Raw genomic sequence first — 17,494 nt, forward strand, 5'->3', positions numbered from 1 at the left:
AAAAAGAGAAAAAAAAATGAAAACTTGTAGTTGCTATTGTACGTGTTTATGTTTGAATTATAAATATATATATATCATATAATATCGTGTTGTACTCGCATGGTTTAGTTTATATCCTATTTTAGAGATCATTAAAAAAAAATCTGATACATTTAGCACTAGTATTATAGGTATTTTTATTTTTATGAATTTCGCAAATAAAATTATAGTCCAAGATTCAGTCCGCAAGACCGGGAACAAGACTTCCATAGCCTCGGCTTATGCTAATAATATATATATATGTGCGATTGGTTCATCGCCGAGTCTATACACAGGTAGGCACTGTGCGTCGCGGGTGGCGAGTGGGTTAACACGCGGAGAACGGGTGTCGCAACGGTAAACCGCCGTTTTGCGGTGCGTATAAATGATAATGATAAATGATAATATAATTGAATGTAATATGATTATTAAATTTGAGTGGGTTGCGTTATTATAGTGCGATTAATTATCGTTGTTGACGGACGGGCGTAAAAAAAAAAAAAAAATACTATATTACGGAAAACGACGCGCCCAAAACGCGTATAATGTGTCACGACTTCGTCGTTTATATTTTACGTATATGTATTTATTATATCTATGAGCACACACACAAACCGACCATTGTTTACCCGTAATAATAATAATAATAATAATAATAATGTTTCGTGTTTCAAAATTGTGATTTAATGGATCCGTTAAATGTCTTCACTAACCGTCGCGTCGCGTCGCCGCCGCTGACTAATATGATTATTATTATCACAGTTTCTAATATTATGTTAACAAAGTTTTTAGTATCCAGTGTCGTATTTTTTTTTTTATATAATTTCTCTCGCACGACCATATTATGTATACCATTATTATGTTCACAGATCGTAAGTGTAAGACGATAATAATTTGGTCTCACAAGTCTTGGAGGTTACATTCTTTATCACTCTGTCTCTTTTAGCTTTTTTCAAACTTTCTGAGGAAATATTGATAGGCAATGCAATGCAAATGGCGTGTAATAATTTTTCATTTTTATTACACTTAATTTAATTTGAGTACCCATACAACAGCTAGGCATATAAAAGTAATTATTACACATATTTTATAAAATCTAAACTATTTAATTATTTATATCTTATGTTTTGATTAAGTTATCATTTTTATGTAGGTAACATAATATTCTGGTATGGGTTGCAAATCATAGACGAGCAATTGTTTGACCGAAACATAGGGTTCGGCGCCACTGGCGGTGATAGTAAACAAAGTACACAAAACAACGCCATGATATAATGCGAAAAATTATAATAACATGTAATCTATTTCGGATAAAACTATAAAAGAAATATCTACTACTAAGGTCATGCAGCGAAAGTGTATTCCCCAAAACCCGGCGGTCTCTCTCTGCCTCTCGGTTTCTCTCCTGTTTCTCTCTATTTCTCTCCTCTCTATGACTCTGTACGAATATATTACAACGACGCATAGAAGACCATTTACATCGGAAAGTTTTAGCAGGATTCCGATCTCGGGGGAATTTAAACGCTTTTTGCCTTTGAAGTCCGATTCAGCCCTTATACAATATTATATCGAGTGTATAAATTGTATAATAGTTTCCCGGAGCGGCCTTGGCGAGACACGGCGGACACGCAATAGATAGGTAAATTTGATATTATAATATAGATGGGCAGTTATAGCATCATGGAACAGAATCGCATGGGCAGGATCTGCGAAATACCGACGAATATTATATTAATATTCGTCGTTTAACATTATTCGATAGATATCGCTGAACGCCGAGTATTTCCGTCGAACGTCAAATTATTATAATTCGCAGACGACTGTGTATTATTTTGACGAACGGTACACTCGGAAAATACTACTCGCCGCCGACGTAGCCTAACTTTGCGGTAACGGTACTGTTCCCGCCACTGGGTTCAGGCCATCGCCGAGATGCGTATCCAACGGACTGGAAAATAGTCTGTTTTCATTGTTATTGTTATCATCAACCATCGTCATCATCATCTACGTCATCATTATCATGATCGTCGTCGTCGCTGTCGTCCTCGTTTGTTATTAGATATTACCAAACTTGCACTACTTCACCACTTTATTATACTGTTGTTGCCAGAAGTATTATTTTATATTAATATAATACATTAAAAGCGATCAAGACGATCCGTGAAAATATTGGTTTGAGAACTGCTGCAGAGAAACGATGCATGTGTAATATTCAAGTTAAAAAATGTCTTCATTTCGGATAATTTGATTTTTTTAAACCAGTTGCAGTCGTCTACCGTTTATGACATTTCCCGTTCTCGCGATATACCGATACAGACAAGCAAGGATATTATTTACTTAAAATTCAATGGACAATTTTTTTTTTAAAGAGCTGTACCGGATTCGGTTTAAATAAAAATATATTGAAAAAAACTTGATTCGTTTGACCAAATTAGAGTGAGTTATGATGATGAGTTGTTCACAAAATGCACACACATAGTTAGTGCTGCACCTTTGTGTATGAAAGTTTCATGTGAATTATCGTCGCCGAACATAAAAACAATCTGAAATCACCCCAGATCGGTTCGTATATTTTATTATATTATATTATCTCAATCTAATAATATGTATATATGTGCCTAATACCTATTGTATACACTATTCCACCATCATCGCCCTCTTCACCGCTATAGAAATTACAGTTCGCCGTTGTTCGCCGCCGCCTCCGACAAGGTCTGACAAATCAGCCATAAAAACAATGCTGCAGGTTCGTTCGCGGCTCGATAATAAGTAGAACGCCAATAGATGCGTTTTCCCGATAAAAGTCATGGCCTACAAAATATTGTAATCTGGCACACAGCGAGTTGATGGTTTTGTTTAATATGTACTCGCGGAAAACGTGCAGTAATCGTGGAACTCGTCGAGGTGAAAAAAAAAGAAATGGGTTTATGAGGTGTAAAACCGATCAGCCTCGAAACGACCGTCCGACATAAGTGGTATACATATTGTATTAGTTATATAATATATATATATGTATAGGTATGTATCTATAGGAACCACAGAATAAGTGGCGGCGACAAGCCGTTTTTCTTATTACGGACATTTTTTCTCCTTTTCGTTGCTCAATTTCGTACGGAACGATATGTAGGTTTAAGTATACTTATCTCCTCATATAATATCATAATAATACAACATGTATACTGAGGTAATCAGGTATAAATCGGTATAATCGGTAAAAAATTCTTCGTAGATATTATAACTATTTAGGTACTTATTTCTCTTCTCTCGCGGTTCTCCGGGCTGGGACGCAAGTTTCAAGTGCACGCCAGTACGTGAATGTTAAAAAAATATTGAATATTTAATAGCAAAAACGTCGGTGATAGAGAGAGGTATATTATAAGGAAAATAAATACGAAGAAATATTGTTACACGATTTCATTATAGAAGTTGATATTATATTTCATTGCATTTTTAACTTGCTTGTTGTGTAATATACTCTTTTTATCATGCATTTGGTTTTATGTCGTAAACTCTTAACGGACGATATAGTGTCGCTGATGACCAATTTGTTTCCCAAAACTTATTAAAATGTTTAGCGAAATCAAAAAATGTGCTGACGAAAAATGTGCAAGGTATGTACCAAAGAACAATTTTATAGGGAATATGTCAAAATAAAAATAAGAAATTAAGACTTTTTAAACTGAACATACTTAAACGTGACCTAACCTCTCGAGATTTAATATAAGCAAGCCTTTGACTATATACTATCAAGTATGAACGAAATACTTTTGTCGATTTACATATTTGCAGTCGTAAGATCGAACTTAAGCGTACAAAAAAAGTGTACTGAATTAATAACCGAACGTGGCAATGAAATAATATATAAAATCGCTGTCGTAAAAAAAAATCCGAACAAATTACCTTAACCTAGAAAACTTCGTACAACCGCATAAAATGTATTTTCCGAACATGGAACAATAAAATCGTATAATATACAATTAAACAATGGGATGGGAAAAAGAAAACTCGAAAAATGATCTATAATGTAATTAGAGCGATCACTAGCTATATAATTACTCTTCAAATTGATGTACCTACGATGTGTTTTTTTTTTCAACAATACATCGAGACCCGCAGCGATTTATATTTAAAACCGTTTCAACACTTTATTTCAGTCGATTCATTATTCAGTTACATTATGGTCGGAACAGCGTTAACTGTACTGACTGTAGTATTTAATTTATTTTTTTGCGTTCGCCGCCACATACATATTATATTTTTTTAGGTAACCAATACTACAACAATATTAAAAAGTGCCTATGACCTACCTATATATAGGAATGTTATTCGTACATAATAACCAGTGCGAGAACTATACGTGTCTATCCCGATCAAACGTCAACTTTTATTATTTTAAAACCATTAAATTCATCGTATCGTAGTGCATTGATATAGGTACTGCAAAAGTAAAGTAACGCCGGTCACATAATGCCAATTTCACAGAAGATTAGAAGATAAAAAAAAAAATAATATTGCACATTAGGTTAGTAGCCAGTTTTTCTGTCAAATGTTTTAATGTGTTTGTTTTTGAATCTTATTCAAATGGATAATAATGTTGTTTTGTCCAAAAAATGAATAGTCCGTTTGGACGACTATCTCTTATTATTCTTACGTGCTTTAGTGACATGGACTTTGACGCGCATGTGATTTTATTTTATTAATTTTTTATTTTACTATATTGTTAAAATATTACTAAATCAATATTTTTTTTAAAGTTATAGTCCATTATTAATCATGTATCTATACTTATAGTTATATTGTAATTGGTTGTATTTAATTATTTTAATTTTTTAAATTGAGAATGTACTAATTAATGTATCAATTAATTTACCTTTATTCCTATTACTATTTATTCGCCCAAAAGGTATTATAAAACTAAACGATTACAGTGGATTCCCCCAAAATAATATTATAAACCGTTAGGGATAAGGTAATAATAATAAAATAAATAGTTTAGTGAATAGTAATACGTACAGTGAATTTAACAATTTATAATATTCTACCGCATAGGACCATTACTTTTATCGTATTATAGAAAAACCCACGTTATTGTCGGCGTAACATATTTTTTTACACCTTGCTAGGGGTTAACTTTCATAGAACGTTGCTATACGATTGTATGTACTTAAATACTATTTTTCGTATGACTATATTAACTTAATAGCAATTCTGGCCCAGAAGAAAACTGGAAATATCTAACTGGACTCCCACTACGGATGAAGTGGTCTAGGACCTGTTGCTATATAATATAATATATTAATAATATTCGTGGTGTATCGGACTTGGGGTATTTAATGCCATCGTAAAAGATAACAAGATGAATATTTTGATAAAATGCACCTGACTCGTAGTTGTTTTTGCAGAAAATGGGCTTGCGTTACCCTACTTCTGCAGGTATTGTTTCGCTCGATCGATATAGATTAGTCCGCACTCGTAATAATGTGCGTATCTGCATACGTGTTTATACTGAACATAATGTCGAAGACATAAGTACCTGCTGCATAACACAAAGTGGCGTTATGAAAGAAAATAATTAACACCGGATAGATGGATCGTATAATACGACGAGTACTCGCGATCGTTATAATATTATTATTATTATAGTTGCATCAACCGAATAACGCGTTTCGTAATTTTATTATAATTTTTTTTTTTTTAATAATCCGTTACGGTGCAGGCGACTCTATGACGTATAATATTATCATCATCGTCGTTGTCGTTTTAGACATACCTTATATCTACGCATCGCTTATGGCTAGGTACATCGAGTATATGTAATATTATTATTTAATACGATATTACGCGTTTTGTACTCGACGATAGAATGTAATAATCTCGTTATTACTATTGTTATTTTATAACACTACCAGAGCACATTATTTACAATATTATTATTATTTATTTATACGGTAGTCGGTCGTTCCCCTTCCCCCGGAGCAGCCGCCACGTACAATAATAACCTACCCTTCATCAAAAGCCGACCGAATCAGCCTCGTCATCGTCGTTCGAGATCACTACTGCTATTATCTATTATTATTATTATTATCATTATTGGTATATTCGATAATGGAGTAGTAATAATAATGATATAATATTGTCGTGTGTGTGTGTGATTTTTATTTTTCGAGCTGTTATTATTATATTAATATTGTAATAATTCGCATGCTCGACGAACAATTTGTCACCGATAATCCAAACGACACGGCGGCTGATCGGCACAATGCGTGAATGCGTAATTATTGTTTATTTGTATTACATCGTGGGACTGATCGCTAATAGTTATTTTATGTATATTATATCTATCACATTACATACAATACCCCGTAGCCGTTCAATGAGAAGGCTCTAAAGTGACATATTTCTTAAGCCGTCAAAAACGACAACGTCCGCGCTGTTTTAATTTAACACACACACACACACACACAATTTTAATTAATTTTTAATTTAATTTAAATGTAAATGTCGTTTTAATGGCTTTTATTTTATTCGATCGAAGAGTTTATTTTATACGCTCGAAAAACTAAACGAACGATTAATAAAATAGCATCGTAAGTATAATTTTGATTTGAGATCATCTGGAAAACGTATGGTAAAAGTCACCATATACTAAGATATATATATATTATAAGTATAATCATCTACTCTCCCCCAACTCCGGACTAATTTTTCAAATGTATACACAACTCCCTGAAAATGATGAATCAATACGATTTTTAGAAACAAGATATTCGCACAAGATACAACATTGGACTAATTACGATAATTTTATTTCGAAGTTGGACCACGTAAACCAAAAAATGATATGCATTGCGTTGTAATAAACTGTATGCCTCTGCAACGTTCTCAATTATACGTTTTACGTTTATACTTTGCTAACATATTTTTCGAAAATCACAGTGGGCGCCTATACATATGGTTACTATTTCAGTTATATTTTTGTGGAACTAACTGAAAGGCGGTGAAACACCTTGTGAAAAATATGCATTTACGAGGTATTAATGTATTATATTATATAGCTGCAGTTATATGATGTCCACGTCTATATTTAAACTGGCACACACTGCAAGCTCGTCGTTTTAAGTACATCGATCATGGTGTACGACGAACCCACACCTACCTTAATACGATAATAATAATAATAATTTAATAACATATATACATACTACTTATTATCATATTGATACCGCGTGTCTTCTGTGTGATTCCGATTCGTCATAGACGTCGACCGTAACCACGCGGTATGCGCTCACGATGATGTATTAACAAACAAACGTACCTACCATAATGTAAGCAGGTAATAACCATACATGTGTGTGTGTGTGTGTGTACGATAATAGCCGGAGAAGATGCGAGTTGTATATTTTTTTTTCGCATCCATTCGCCGACGAACGGAACACCAGAGCGAACGTAATAATATTATGTGCGCGCAAACACGATATTCGTTTGATCTACATATTATTATTATGTACAGATATATTATAATGTGCACGGGCACACGACCGTCGGGGTGTAAATCGTTTTACTGTTATGCAGCGTATAATAATTACAATTATTACACCGTCTTACGAAATCCGCTGCGTTACGGATGGCGGTGCAACAATATATAATAATAATGTCTATTTATTATTATTTTACCTACGTTATAGTCTTCGCCGTGCAAATCAAATCGAAAATATTGTTTGCAATTTTTCACATTTTCATATCTCCCATCATCGTAACACATGATACACTACCTATATTATACATTATGTGTTGCAGGGTACCCGTGGGAAACCGCTGATACAATAATGGTCATATTATTATAATAGCGGTTCATTGCAGCCGTGTAGATATTGTTTTTAAATATTATGTTAGATAGGTGCCTACCGCGAACACATCAAGTGTTTGTATACGATCGACGAATCATCGAGCACAATCATGAATGTGCATCGACATACTATAATTATTGTATAGGTCTACGTAAATATAGGATCGTCTTCATTAAGCTGTTTGCTTTCAAAACTAAACTGTGTCTGTCTGAATAAAAATATAATATAATAGGTACTGCGATAATAATTTTTTTTTTTAAAGAAAACGTTGACTTTGCCAATACACATTTGTTATTACCTATACATACAACTACAGCGATCAAGGCATAATATTTTACGACCGTCTTAATCAAAGTGGTAAGAATTTTTTTTCGAAATCGTTGTACGGTTATAAGCCATTGAATAGTTTCAGTAAACTATTCTAACAAAAAAATGAAAGTCACAGACCCCTATTTCGAATTGAAATTTCGTGTATCTTGGACATCGTGTGTCTTAATAGTGGAACACTATGTTTTTTCCTAAACACGAAGGCGACACTATGTATAATATAATATAGGACTTTCAGCCGTCTATGAAAGGTGAGTTGATTCAAAATATATAAAAAGGTGAAGAATACCGGAATAGATACCGAACGATGATCGCGCGTTTATATTGTAATGCGTACACCGTTCAATATATATATTATGTGTGTCATATATTACTATTATTATTAATTCTCCGGGATATCCGTTCGAGTATATAATATTATAATATTATAATGGCGGAATGACATGTAGTACTATGCGAACGGAACGGGTTTAATCCGAAACGGCTGCAACGCCGTGTGAACGTGACGGGGCCGGACGAAATCCAATGATTTTCGTGTTTTTTTCCGCGGTTTTTTGTTCGTCCGAAACGGCGCGAGGACCAAGACTTGGGTGCATTCGTCTGACTGTCGCTGCCGCTGTGGCAGATAACAACAACAATAATAATACGGTAACTATTATTTGATATACACGGGGCCATAACTACACGACCGACGATTTCTTACCACGATATGATATCGCGTTGTATCGTATTTTGTACGTCCGTGTCCCGATTTGTATCGCGAATGCAACACGTCATCGTGTTGTCACGTCGTCTTTTTATAATATATTATAATAATAATATTACTGTCGTGCTCACAACCCGATGTCCAAAAAAAAAAAAACGGGCGGGTTGGACGTTTAAGAATTTAGAACGCGCTAGTCATTATGACGACGACGACTGAATAATCTAAAATATTATGATATCTCTGCGAGGTCCTCGAACGAAGACTATACTCAGCAAGAACACTAGAAAATAACTGATAATTGTGTTATTTTGGCTCCAAGCGAGCCATGCAACCCTTGAAAAATCACGATAGTATTTTTAGAATAAAATTGATTGAATGTATACACAATATCTTTCCGATTTTCTAATTTAAATCTCCCTCAACTCCTATCTCTCTCCTTAGCCCTTCCGCTGAGTTCTATTCCCTCCGCGGAGTTTCTTTCCTCTTCCTCTTGACGTTCTGCTGCAGTACTACATACCCTGTCCTTTATTAATTATAGTAGCGCATGTCGATTCTAACCCGTGCAATTGGATCACAAATAATTTGACACATTTAGGTAACCTACCTTTAATCATTATCCAATTTTTTCAAATGTCAAAACATCAAATGATATAATACTATAGGACCTATACAACTAATGAATAATATTGTATATTGTGTACAGTAATATTGTGTTGTCACTGCCTATATGCAATAATTGTAGCAATGGTAATGGTAATAATATGTATACTCGAGCGGTCTCTCACGTATTTGTCATTTATATAGTGTGACAGGGGCGGCAGCACTAGTACGTGTGTATCCACATATTATTATTATTCCTTTTTTATTATTATTATTATCGTGGTCGTCGTCGGTAGGTATATATGTTCATGTACCGTTTAGAGTGGCAAAAATTCCGCTCCGGGCACAATACGAATTGCTATCGCACTGATAATTGAAGAATACATGGTACGAAAAACGTGACGTCTGCGTAACAGCCAACGATGTAATATAATAACGTCATGTAGGTACACGACAATGATGTGCCCACACAATATTCTCTATGCACACACATATACACACGAGCGTGCGCGCGCCTAATATGATATGAAATGCACGCGGGAAATGACAAAATTCGTCAGGACCGCGTTTATTTGTTATGCGATTCGACCGGAACATAATAGCTGTATGTTCTTATTATTATCACCGTTGTTATTGTTGTATTATACACATCACGCGTGTATAGTTGGTTTTCCGACCGATTCCACGACGACTACGACGACGACGATATAAGCGCGGCGCGTAGGGAAATAAAAAGAATCTGACAAATGAATAACGTAATGATAACAATAATAGAGAATACTCTATGTGCACAAACACCGTTACGCGATACGAATAATATAACAACAGTAATATACCATGTATGTATTATAATATACGATAATAATACAATATGACGTCCTACACGTGTGTGTCGTGTGTGTGTACGTATATGTGATGTTGCGAGAATAGTTGCACTCGCAGAAAGCACACGCGCGATGTATAATATATAGTATATGATATAATAATATTGTGTGATAAATATAATATTTGACTTCATATTATTATACCGAATTGACATGATATTATATTATTATGTCTTACAGCTTTGGGTCATGAGGCATTTTCGTATTTCTTTGATATAACGATAAGCTAATAACTGGTAAGAGATTTTTTACCAGTTATTTATGTATTCGTCTTTTTTTTTTTTTGTATTTTCTTCCTACTTTGATATGACACGGATGGATGAAAGTTAATGGTTTTTTCGGTAATCATTTCCACCGTGATAAATCGTTTAAGTTGTATACTTTTACCGGTATTTTCCTAGGCTAAGAAAATTTATTAGAAAACAAGATTTTTAAAAAAGCGATTTGTCTCCAGAGACTTTAACGCCAGTAATATACTGTGTTAAAATTAAAAACGAATAAAAAGTGCAGTATAATATAGGGTATATCCTATACTATATTAAAATACAAGTACTTATATTATAATATTGCAGTCAAAATAAATTATGAAATCGAATCATGTATAAAGTATATATAATCTGTTGAAGTTTATTGTCTTATATAACTCGCAGCGTTTTCTTAAATGGTTTTCAATTATCACGTCAATTATCGTCGCCGGCGTGCATCAGCGTATTATATTTTGATATATTTATCATTGGTAGGTACGACGACCAACGTGCTTCTGAAACAATGCGAGCGTCAAACAGTTCACGAAACATTATCGGGGGTCTCTGCACCCTTCGCGAGCGCGCGTGTGTGACGATCTGATCGTAATATTATTACATTATAATATATGCAACACGATATAATATTATATAGGATTCAATTAGATCGTTTCCGATTTTTTTTTTGAAATAAAAAAAAAGTCGTCTTATCGCGCATAAAGACAATGTCGCGATGCCATTGTGCCATTACGATGGCGCGTACCGTGGACGCGCACGTATTCGACACCGGCGGCAGGTGCTCGCCAACGATGACAATAATTGATGATCGTTTGCATGGTACCTAACATAAAACAATAAATGTATAAAAAAAAGATTTTAAAAAAAAAACAGTGGTTATTCGATCGCCGATGGCTTATTGTTTCGAGCGAAAACGAGCGAAAAAAATAATTCGGTAATGGACAGAACACCAGAATCATTCGGCAAAAGGGTGGAGGTAACCTGAGCACGACGTTGTGGTATCGGTCATATGGCCGGTCGTCGCACACCGGAAACGTACAGTATTAACGACAAAACGAGTCAAAAAAAAAAACTCAATCAAAAGAATCACGTTCGAATCCTACTCAATTTCGTCCCAATGGTTTTTCGATTTCTGGATGGACGGTTCGTAAAAAAACGCAATATTATATATACACAGGTATTATTGTTGGGAAAAAAATCCAAAGCAAGACCGTGATCGAGCGTTGTGTCGGTTGCAATAAATATGTTATATATATATATATATATATATACAACGTCTTCTAAATGGACAATCAGATGATTTGTGAAGCGGAAACGACTTGACATTAAACGAACTCGATGGACTGCCGCACGTCTCGGTCCGACTAGGGTGAATGCACTTTTTTGCGCTATGTGAATGCGTGTGTAGGTATATATGTACTTAAAATGTTATGCATAGATACCACTTCGTACGTAATACGTCCGTTTTTCCTGTAATATGGTGTACCTATTATGATACATGCATAGAGACGTATAGGTACGCTCGGTATCGGGTTTGCCCTTAGAATCCCGAATATCTAACGTGGTTGTAGTGTATTTGTGCGCCTACATATTATCATCATACGACGATACAATAATATATTACTTATACATGGCACGCGTATATGTGTACGACCCTTCCGATGTCCGATCATAAATATTATAATTTCAAAGATAATATATTTTATAATATCTTACTATGGTGATCGAAGCGCATCCCTTATCCTCGAAATTGGCTAAACAGTATGTAGAGCACCGCAGTTCAGCTCTTCGCGTATGTTATTGACCTACAAGTGACAACACGTCGTCCCGCGAATAACGTGATAATCCACCCGATAATTGTTCGGTTTTCATTAGTGCATATGATAGTAATACTGTACTTCATGAATCTTACAGCATAATATATTATAATATAGTTTAAAATATTTCGTTTTAAACGCAGAAAAAAAAAACTCAGATATTTGCGGAACGATTTAAATTGGAAAACGCGTAAAATAATTCACTTATCATCCTGCGGCGTACACGTCTTTTTTTCTGTCGGAATCTTCAGTACTTTCTGTTTATAATATAATGTTATTATTAATTAAACCCCCAAATCATGACCACCAGCCTGTTTACTCGACCCATTTTTATTTGGGTGACTCGATACAGGTGTCAGCTAGAGTGTCTAATTATTTTAATAATTATACTACGCGTCCGGAGAAAATTAAGAAAAAATCTATAGCTGATGTTGTTCACAGCGAGCACTTCAAAAAATGACACATATGAACGCTTTGTCATCCACAACACCATAGTCAATTATTTATCTAAGCCGTTGCTTTTTTTTTCATCATATCGTTCGTATTTTTTTTTTATGGAAAATACCGTTACGGGCTGTACCTACGTTTGGGTAAGTACACGACGTGTAATATTTGATATAGTTCCCGATTGTGCTGGTAACGTAGTCGGCGGTTGTACGGAATATTTTTACATATTTTTTTCTCCGACAGAGTCGACCGGATATTTAGAGTATATATAACATAGGTGCCGTTTCTATAATAAAAATCCGTGTCTAGCAGACGTTATATATTATACAGTACACTTTTTTTTTAAAAAAATAATATATTTTCAGTATAATATATTATGATATTACTATTTACGAATGCGTAAAAAATATTAATACGGTAGAATGATTGGCGTTATTGAGATATTTCGGTACAACGAGAATATGAAAAATCAAAACATGTCCCATGACAATTTGATTACCTACCTATATAATTGATATTCTGTCCGCGGACGTCGGAAAACACCAAATATAGTATAGGTAAGGCCGTTAGGGGTCGAACGAGAAAAACAATTTCTATTTTCTAAGAAGTTCTTGTCGGCGTTAACGTTAAAATATCATAATAATAATAATAATAATATATACGTGTACGGGCCATATTACAATAGTAATATACTATCGATATACACTAGGTAAGCCTATACGAAACGGTTCCGATTGCGAAACAATAATATATAATATAATTTATATGCAACGCTAACGATAATGAGCTCAAGCGTTATCTAATGATATATTATATTATATTGTTTACACGTCAGGTGCGCGTGTGCAATATATTATTATATGGAGATTACGGCATCGGCACTGCAACGGGAAATAATTCCATCCGCGAGTGTATGTATAATAATATTATAATGTTTACAAGAGTATAATATAGTCCGGCTTTCTCCGGGCAGTGGCCATTGGTGCATCCTATACATATGTATAATAATATTATTATATATTATGCACAACTACGCTCGTTCAACTCACCCCGGCCGTGCGTTAAGTTTTTACGTAACGTCCGTCCATCGACTTTTTATCCCGAACAATGTGCACTGGACGTGCGATAAACAGACGTCGTACCTATCAAGGAAGAGGTTTAATTGTTTTTTAACTGGCATATTATGGGATGTAAACATTCGGCCGAATCCTACAAACGGCCGATGGACATAATATAATAATGAGGCGGACAGGGTGATTTCGACGATACGAAAAACCGGCAGTAAAGTTAATAGAAATCAACAATAATAATTCGATAACGCTATCCTCTATAGGAAATTATTCTATGTCACTTAACTGTAACTAGCCCATTGGGTTGTTAAATGGTTATGCCATATAGGTCCCCCGACCTCCGTTATGTAACAGTTTACTTGAAAAATATATTATTATGAGATACCTATTGCTTACTGAAATTTAAATCATTGATTATTTTATTTTAACTTACCTATCACATTACAATATCGTTTACTATTATAAATCATTTTTTTAAAAAATTAATTAAAATGTAAAATGTGCCTCAGTCTAATATATTATATTTAATTGTTAAAAATCTATCCAACGCGATTTACTATTTTTTTTTTTTGAAAAAATATATTATATTATTATATTATTTTTCCATAATATCTATTTTATTTTATTTTCTTGAATAAAGTTTATTAGCCTTTTAATTTTTTAGCCCGATTGTATTTCTATTGATCGAGTATCGGTCAAAAGTCTGTTAGCCAAATAGGTGTCAGAAATATTTGTACCACATCCGTATAATTTAGAAATATATTGAAAAGCAATATATACTTTTATCGATGGCTTAGTGCACACATATTTTATATAATTAAAAATATAAATTAGGTAGGATTTCTAGTGAAGTTTCCTTGTTATTAAAACTTAAACAAACCTTTTTTTTATTATATTAATTATGATTAAGATATGTAAACCTATTTGCAGTATATAATAATATACAATAATATACATTATATAGAACTTCAAAAGATTATTTCATTTACTTAAGATGATGTTTCACAAAATATCAAGTACAACGTTCATGAATATCGGTTGCGATTGATTTTAGACTCTTAGAACAACGAAACATATACTAATATTATTGAGAAAATAAAAATGGCAACATTTTGAAAGACACCTCTTATTGTTAATTTTATTTTTAAACTATTATTTTTACAAATAATTGAAAATCGTTGAATAAAATATCAAGAATTACTCTCTAAAAGCAGCTCGAAAGATTATTGTTTGTTATCTTCCATGGTTATAATGAGTGTTTAACTAAATTCAAACTATAGAATCAATGATATCTTTTTCAACACCAAAACTTAAATAAGAACATGGATTTCTCATAAGATCTCGCAACAATATAGTTGCTTGAAGTTATTTTGAAAATTGTCATTTAAATATTGTTCTAAAGAGTTAAACCAAAAATGTATGTATTAAATAACAATTGAAAAACGTCAGTGAGACGTCCTCTCAAAGATTCTATAGCTCAAAAATAGTGGACTTATATAGTTTATATGTGTGCACTAATCTAATATATTATACTTTATACATATTATTTACATCACACACCTTCATAATATTCGTACATCTACGATAATACATGTACGATTTAGGCATAAATCACATGTCATTTTTTTGCGTATATATACGAGTATATTATGTACATGATATATTTTATTATATAATACGTGAGTCCATGTATACGAACGGGCTGGACCGTTATTTCCGTTCGATACTGGAAGTTTCGCATTATATCTCATGTATATAGACACGCTTGAAACAACAACGAAATAATAATTTATTATTATAACATCGCGATTTTTCACGTCGCCGTCATTCGACAGCAGCGGCGGCGGCCAGTTTTGGCGCGATCCTATCGATGTCACCCAAACCGAAACGGTGTACACATACCATCATACACAATAATATGAAATAATTTTAACGACAACTATTTATACATTGTATTATTATATAATATATTACAATAAACGATCAATCGGTCCAACATTAATAATGAGACGGGAGAGGGGCCGTTTTGGAGTGCAAATGTACATTCTGCAGACATTAGTCGATGTACTTGTATATAATATTATTTAGGTAGGTAGTCGAGTCTGCAGTCGACTTCCCCTCCGCGCCACCCGGTCGGTTAGATAAGTGGTGCATCCGTTCCGGAGTAATTACTCACGGAGTCTTATTATACAGATCGACCGTACACAATTTCGGGCGTGAACAATGAAGCAAATAATAAACATATATATATATATTATATACAATATGTAAGACAAGAGAACTAAAAATAAAAAAAAAACCCTCTCCGATTTATCGCAAAACTATATCGTGTATATTGCCACGTCCGGAATTGGGAGCGAGTGGGACGAGAATAACGAGGATATTATAGACAAAAGACACATTTTACAATAATAATATAAATTAATAAAAAGTATTTATAATTATAAAACGACTATCACATTGTTATCCACATAATACTACTATAGAGTACTAATAAGATTACCAAATTTTTTTTTTTTAATTTTGCAGGCGAGACTGCGAATAACATAAAATATAGAGCAGGACAACTTAAAGATAGATGATATAATAGGTAACATTTAAAATAATATCATCTCAGAGGAGTACTCACTTCGAAAATATCATTGTATGGCTGTAGGGCCGCTTCTTCGTGGTCACGACCGGAGCTGCTACTGCTGGTGCAGGATCTTCGACGACCCTACGTAGAAGGACGACGACCTGGTTGCGATGACGAGTTGCGTTTGCTGCAGGTCGGCCTCTGAATTTCGCAAGTGTTTGACAATAAAGTATTATTGCTCGTGGCACGGACTACACGCGGAGACGCTGCAGCGGGCTGTCCCTCGCGTACTGTCGGCGATTGCGGTCGCGGGTATATACGATCGAAATACAAGTCGGGCCGTAGTTGTCGGATCGTTTATCGCGTCAGACCGAAACCGTGTCGACTGCTCGCTCTCGGGACTCGGGTGGTGCGACGACGACGACTCTCTTCTGGACGGACAGAGACGTCGGTGAGGTTTTGATGGCGTCGGTGGACTGGACGTCTTGTGGCGTGCGATCGTCGTCGTCTTCGTCGGCGGCGGGCGTCTCGTCTTCAGACGCGTTTCTGGTGGTGGTTGCCGCAAAATTATTCGGAGGTGGCGGTGGCGGTGGCGACGAGGAGGACCGGGCGGCTGCGTACGGTTTTTCCCACCTGTTTTTTTTTCGCCCGCGGATTTCGGCCAATAAACGCGGGGGCCGAGTCGAGTTTTCCGAGAGACGAAACGTCTCATAGTGGGGACGGTGCAAGCGGCGGCGGCGGCGGCGGCGGTCGCTGTTTTAGTTTTTTTTACTGTTTATCTCACTCGTTGCAGTTATAATACACCTCTCTTTCTTTTCGTCTGTTTTTCCCATTATAGTGTGCCGGAGTTTTCGCGCTCGTCGTTTCAACGCATCGCCGAACCCGATCCCCCACCCATCCCCATCCCGCCGCCGAACACACGAACGCTGCACGCCGCGCACTG

General features: G+C 34.9%; 1 protein-coding gene across 1 annotated transcript in view; it reads right to left on the reverse strand.

The window, feature by feature from the left end:
• LOC111041543 overlaps positions 1-17,078 on the reverse strand; it is an 82,103-nt gene extending 65,025 nt beyond the window's left edge. The window contains exon 1 of the mRNA XM_022325837.1: positions 16,606-17,078. Within this exon, the coding sequence (XP_022181529.1) occupies positions 16,606-16,619 (14 nt within the window). The 5' untranslated portion in view covers positions 16,620-17,078. The remainder of the gene's footprint in view (positions 1-16,605) is intronic.
• Positions 17,079-17,494: the final 416 nt, after the last annotated feature.

This window comes from Myzus persicae, unplaced genomic scaffold (genome assembly GCF_001856785.1).
Source record: "Myzus persicae strain clone G006 unplaced genomic scaffold, MPER_G0061.0, whole genome shotgun sequence".
NCBI classification, from domain to species: domain Eukaryota; kingdom Metazoa; phylum Arthropoda; class Insecta; order Hemiptera; family Aphididae; genus Myzus; species Myzus persicae.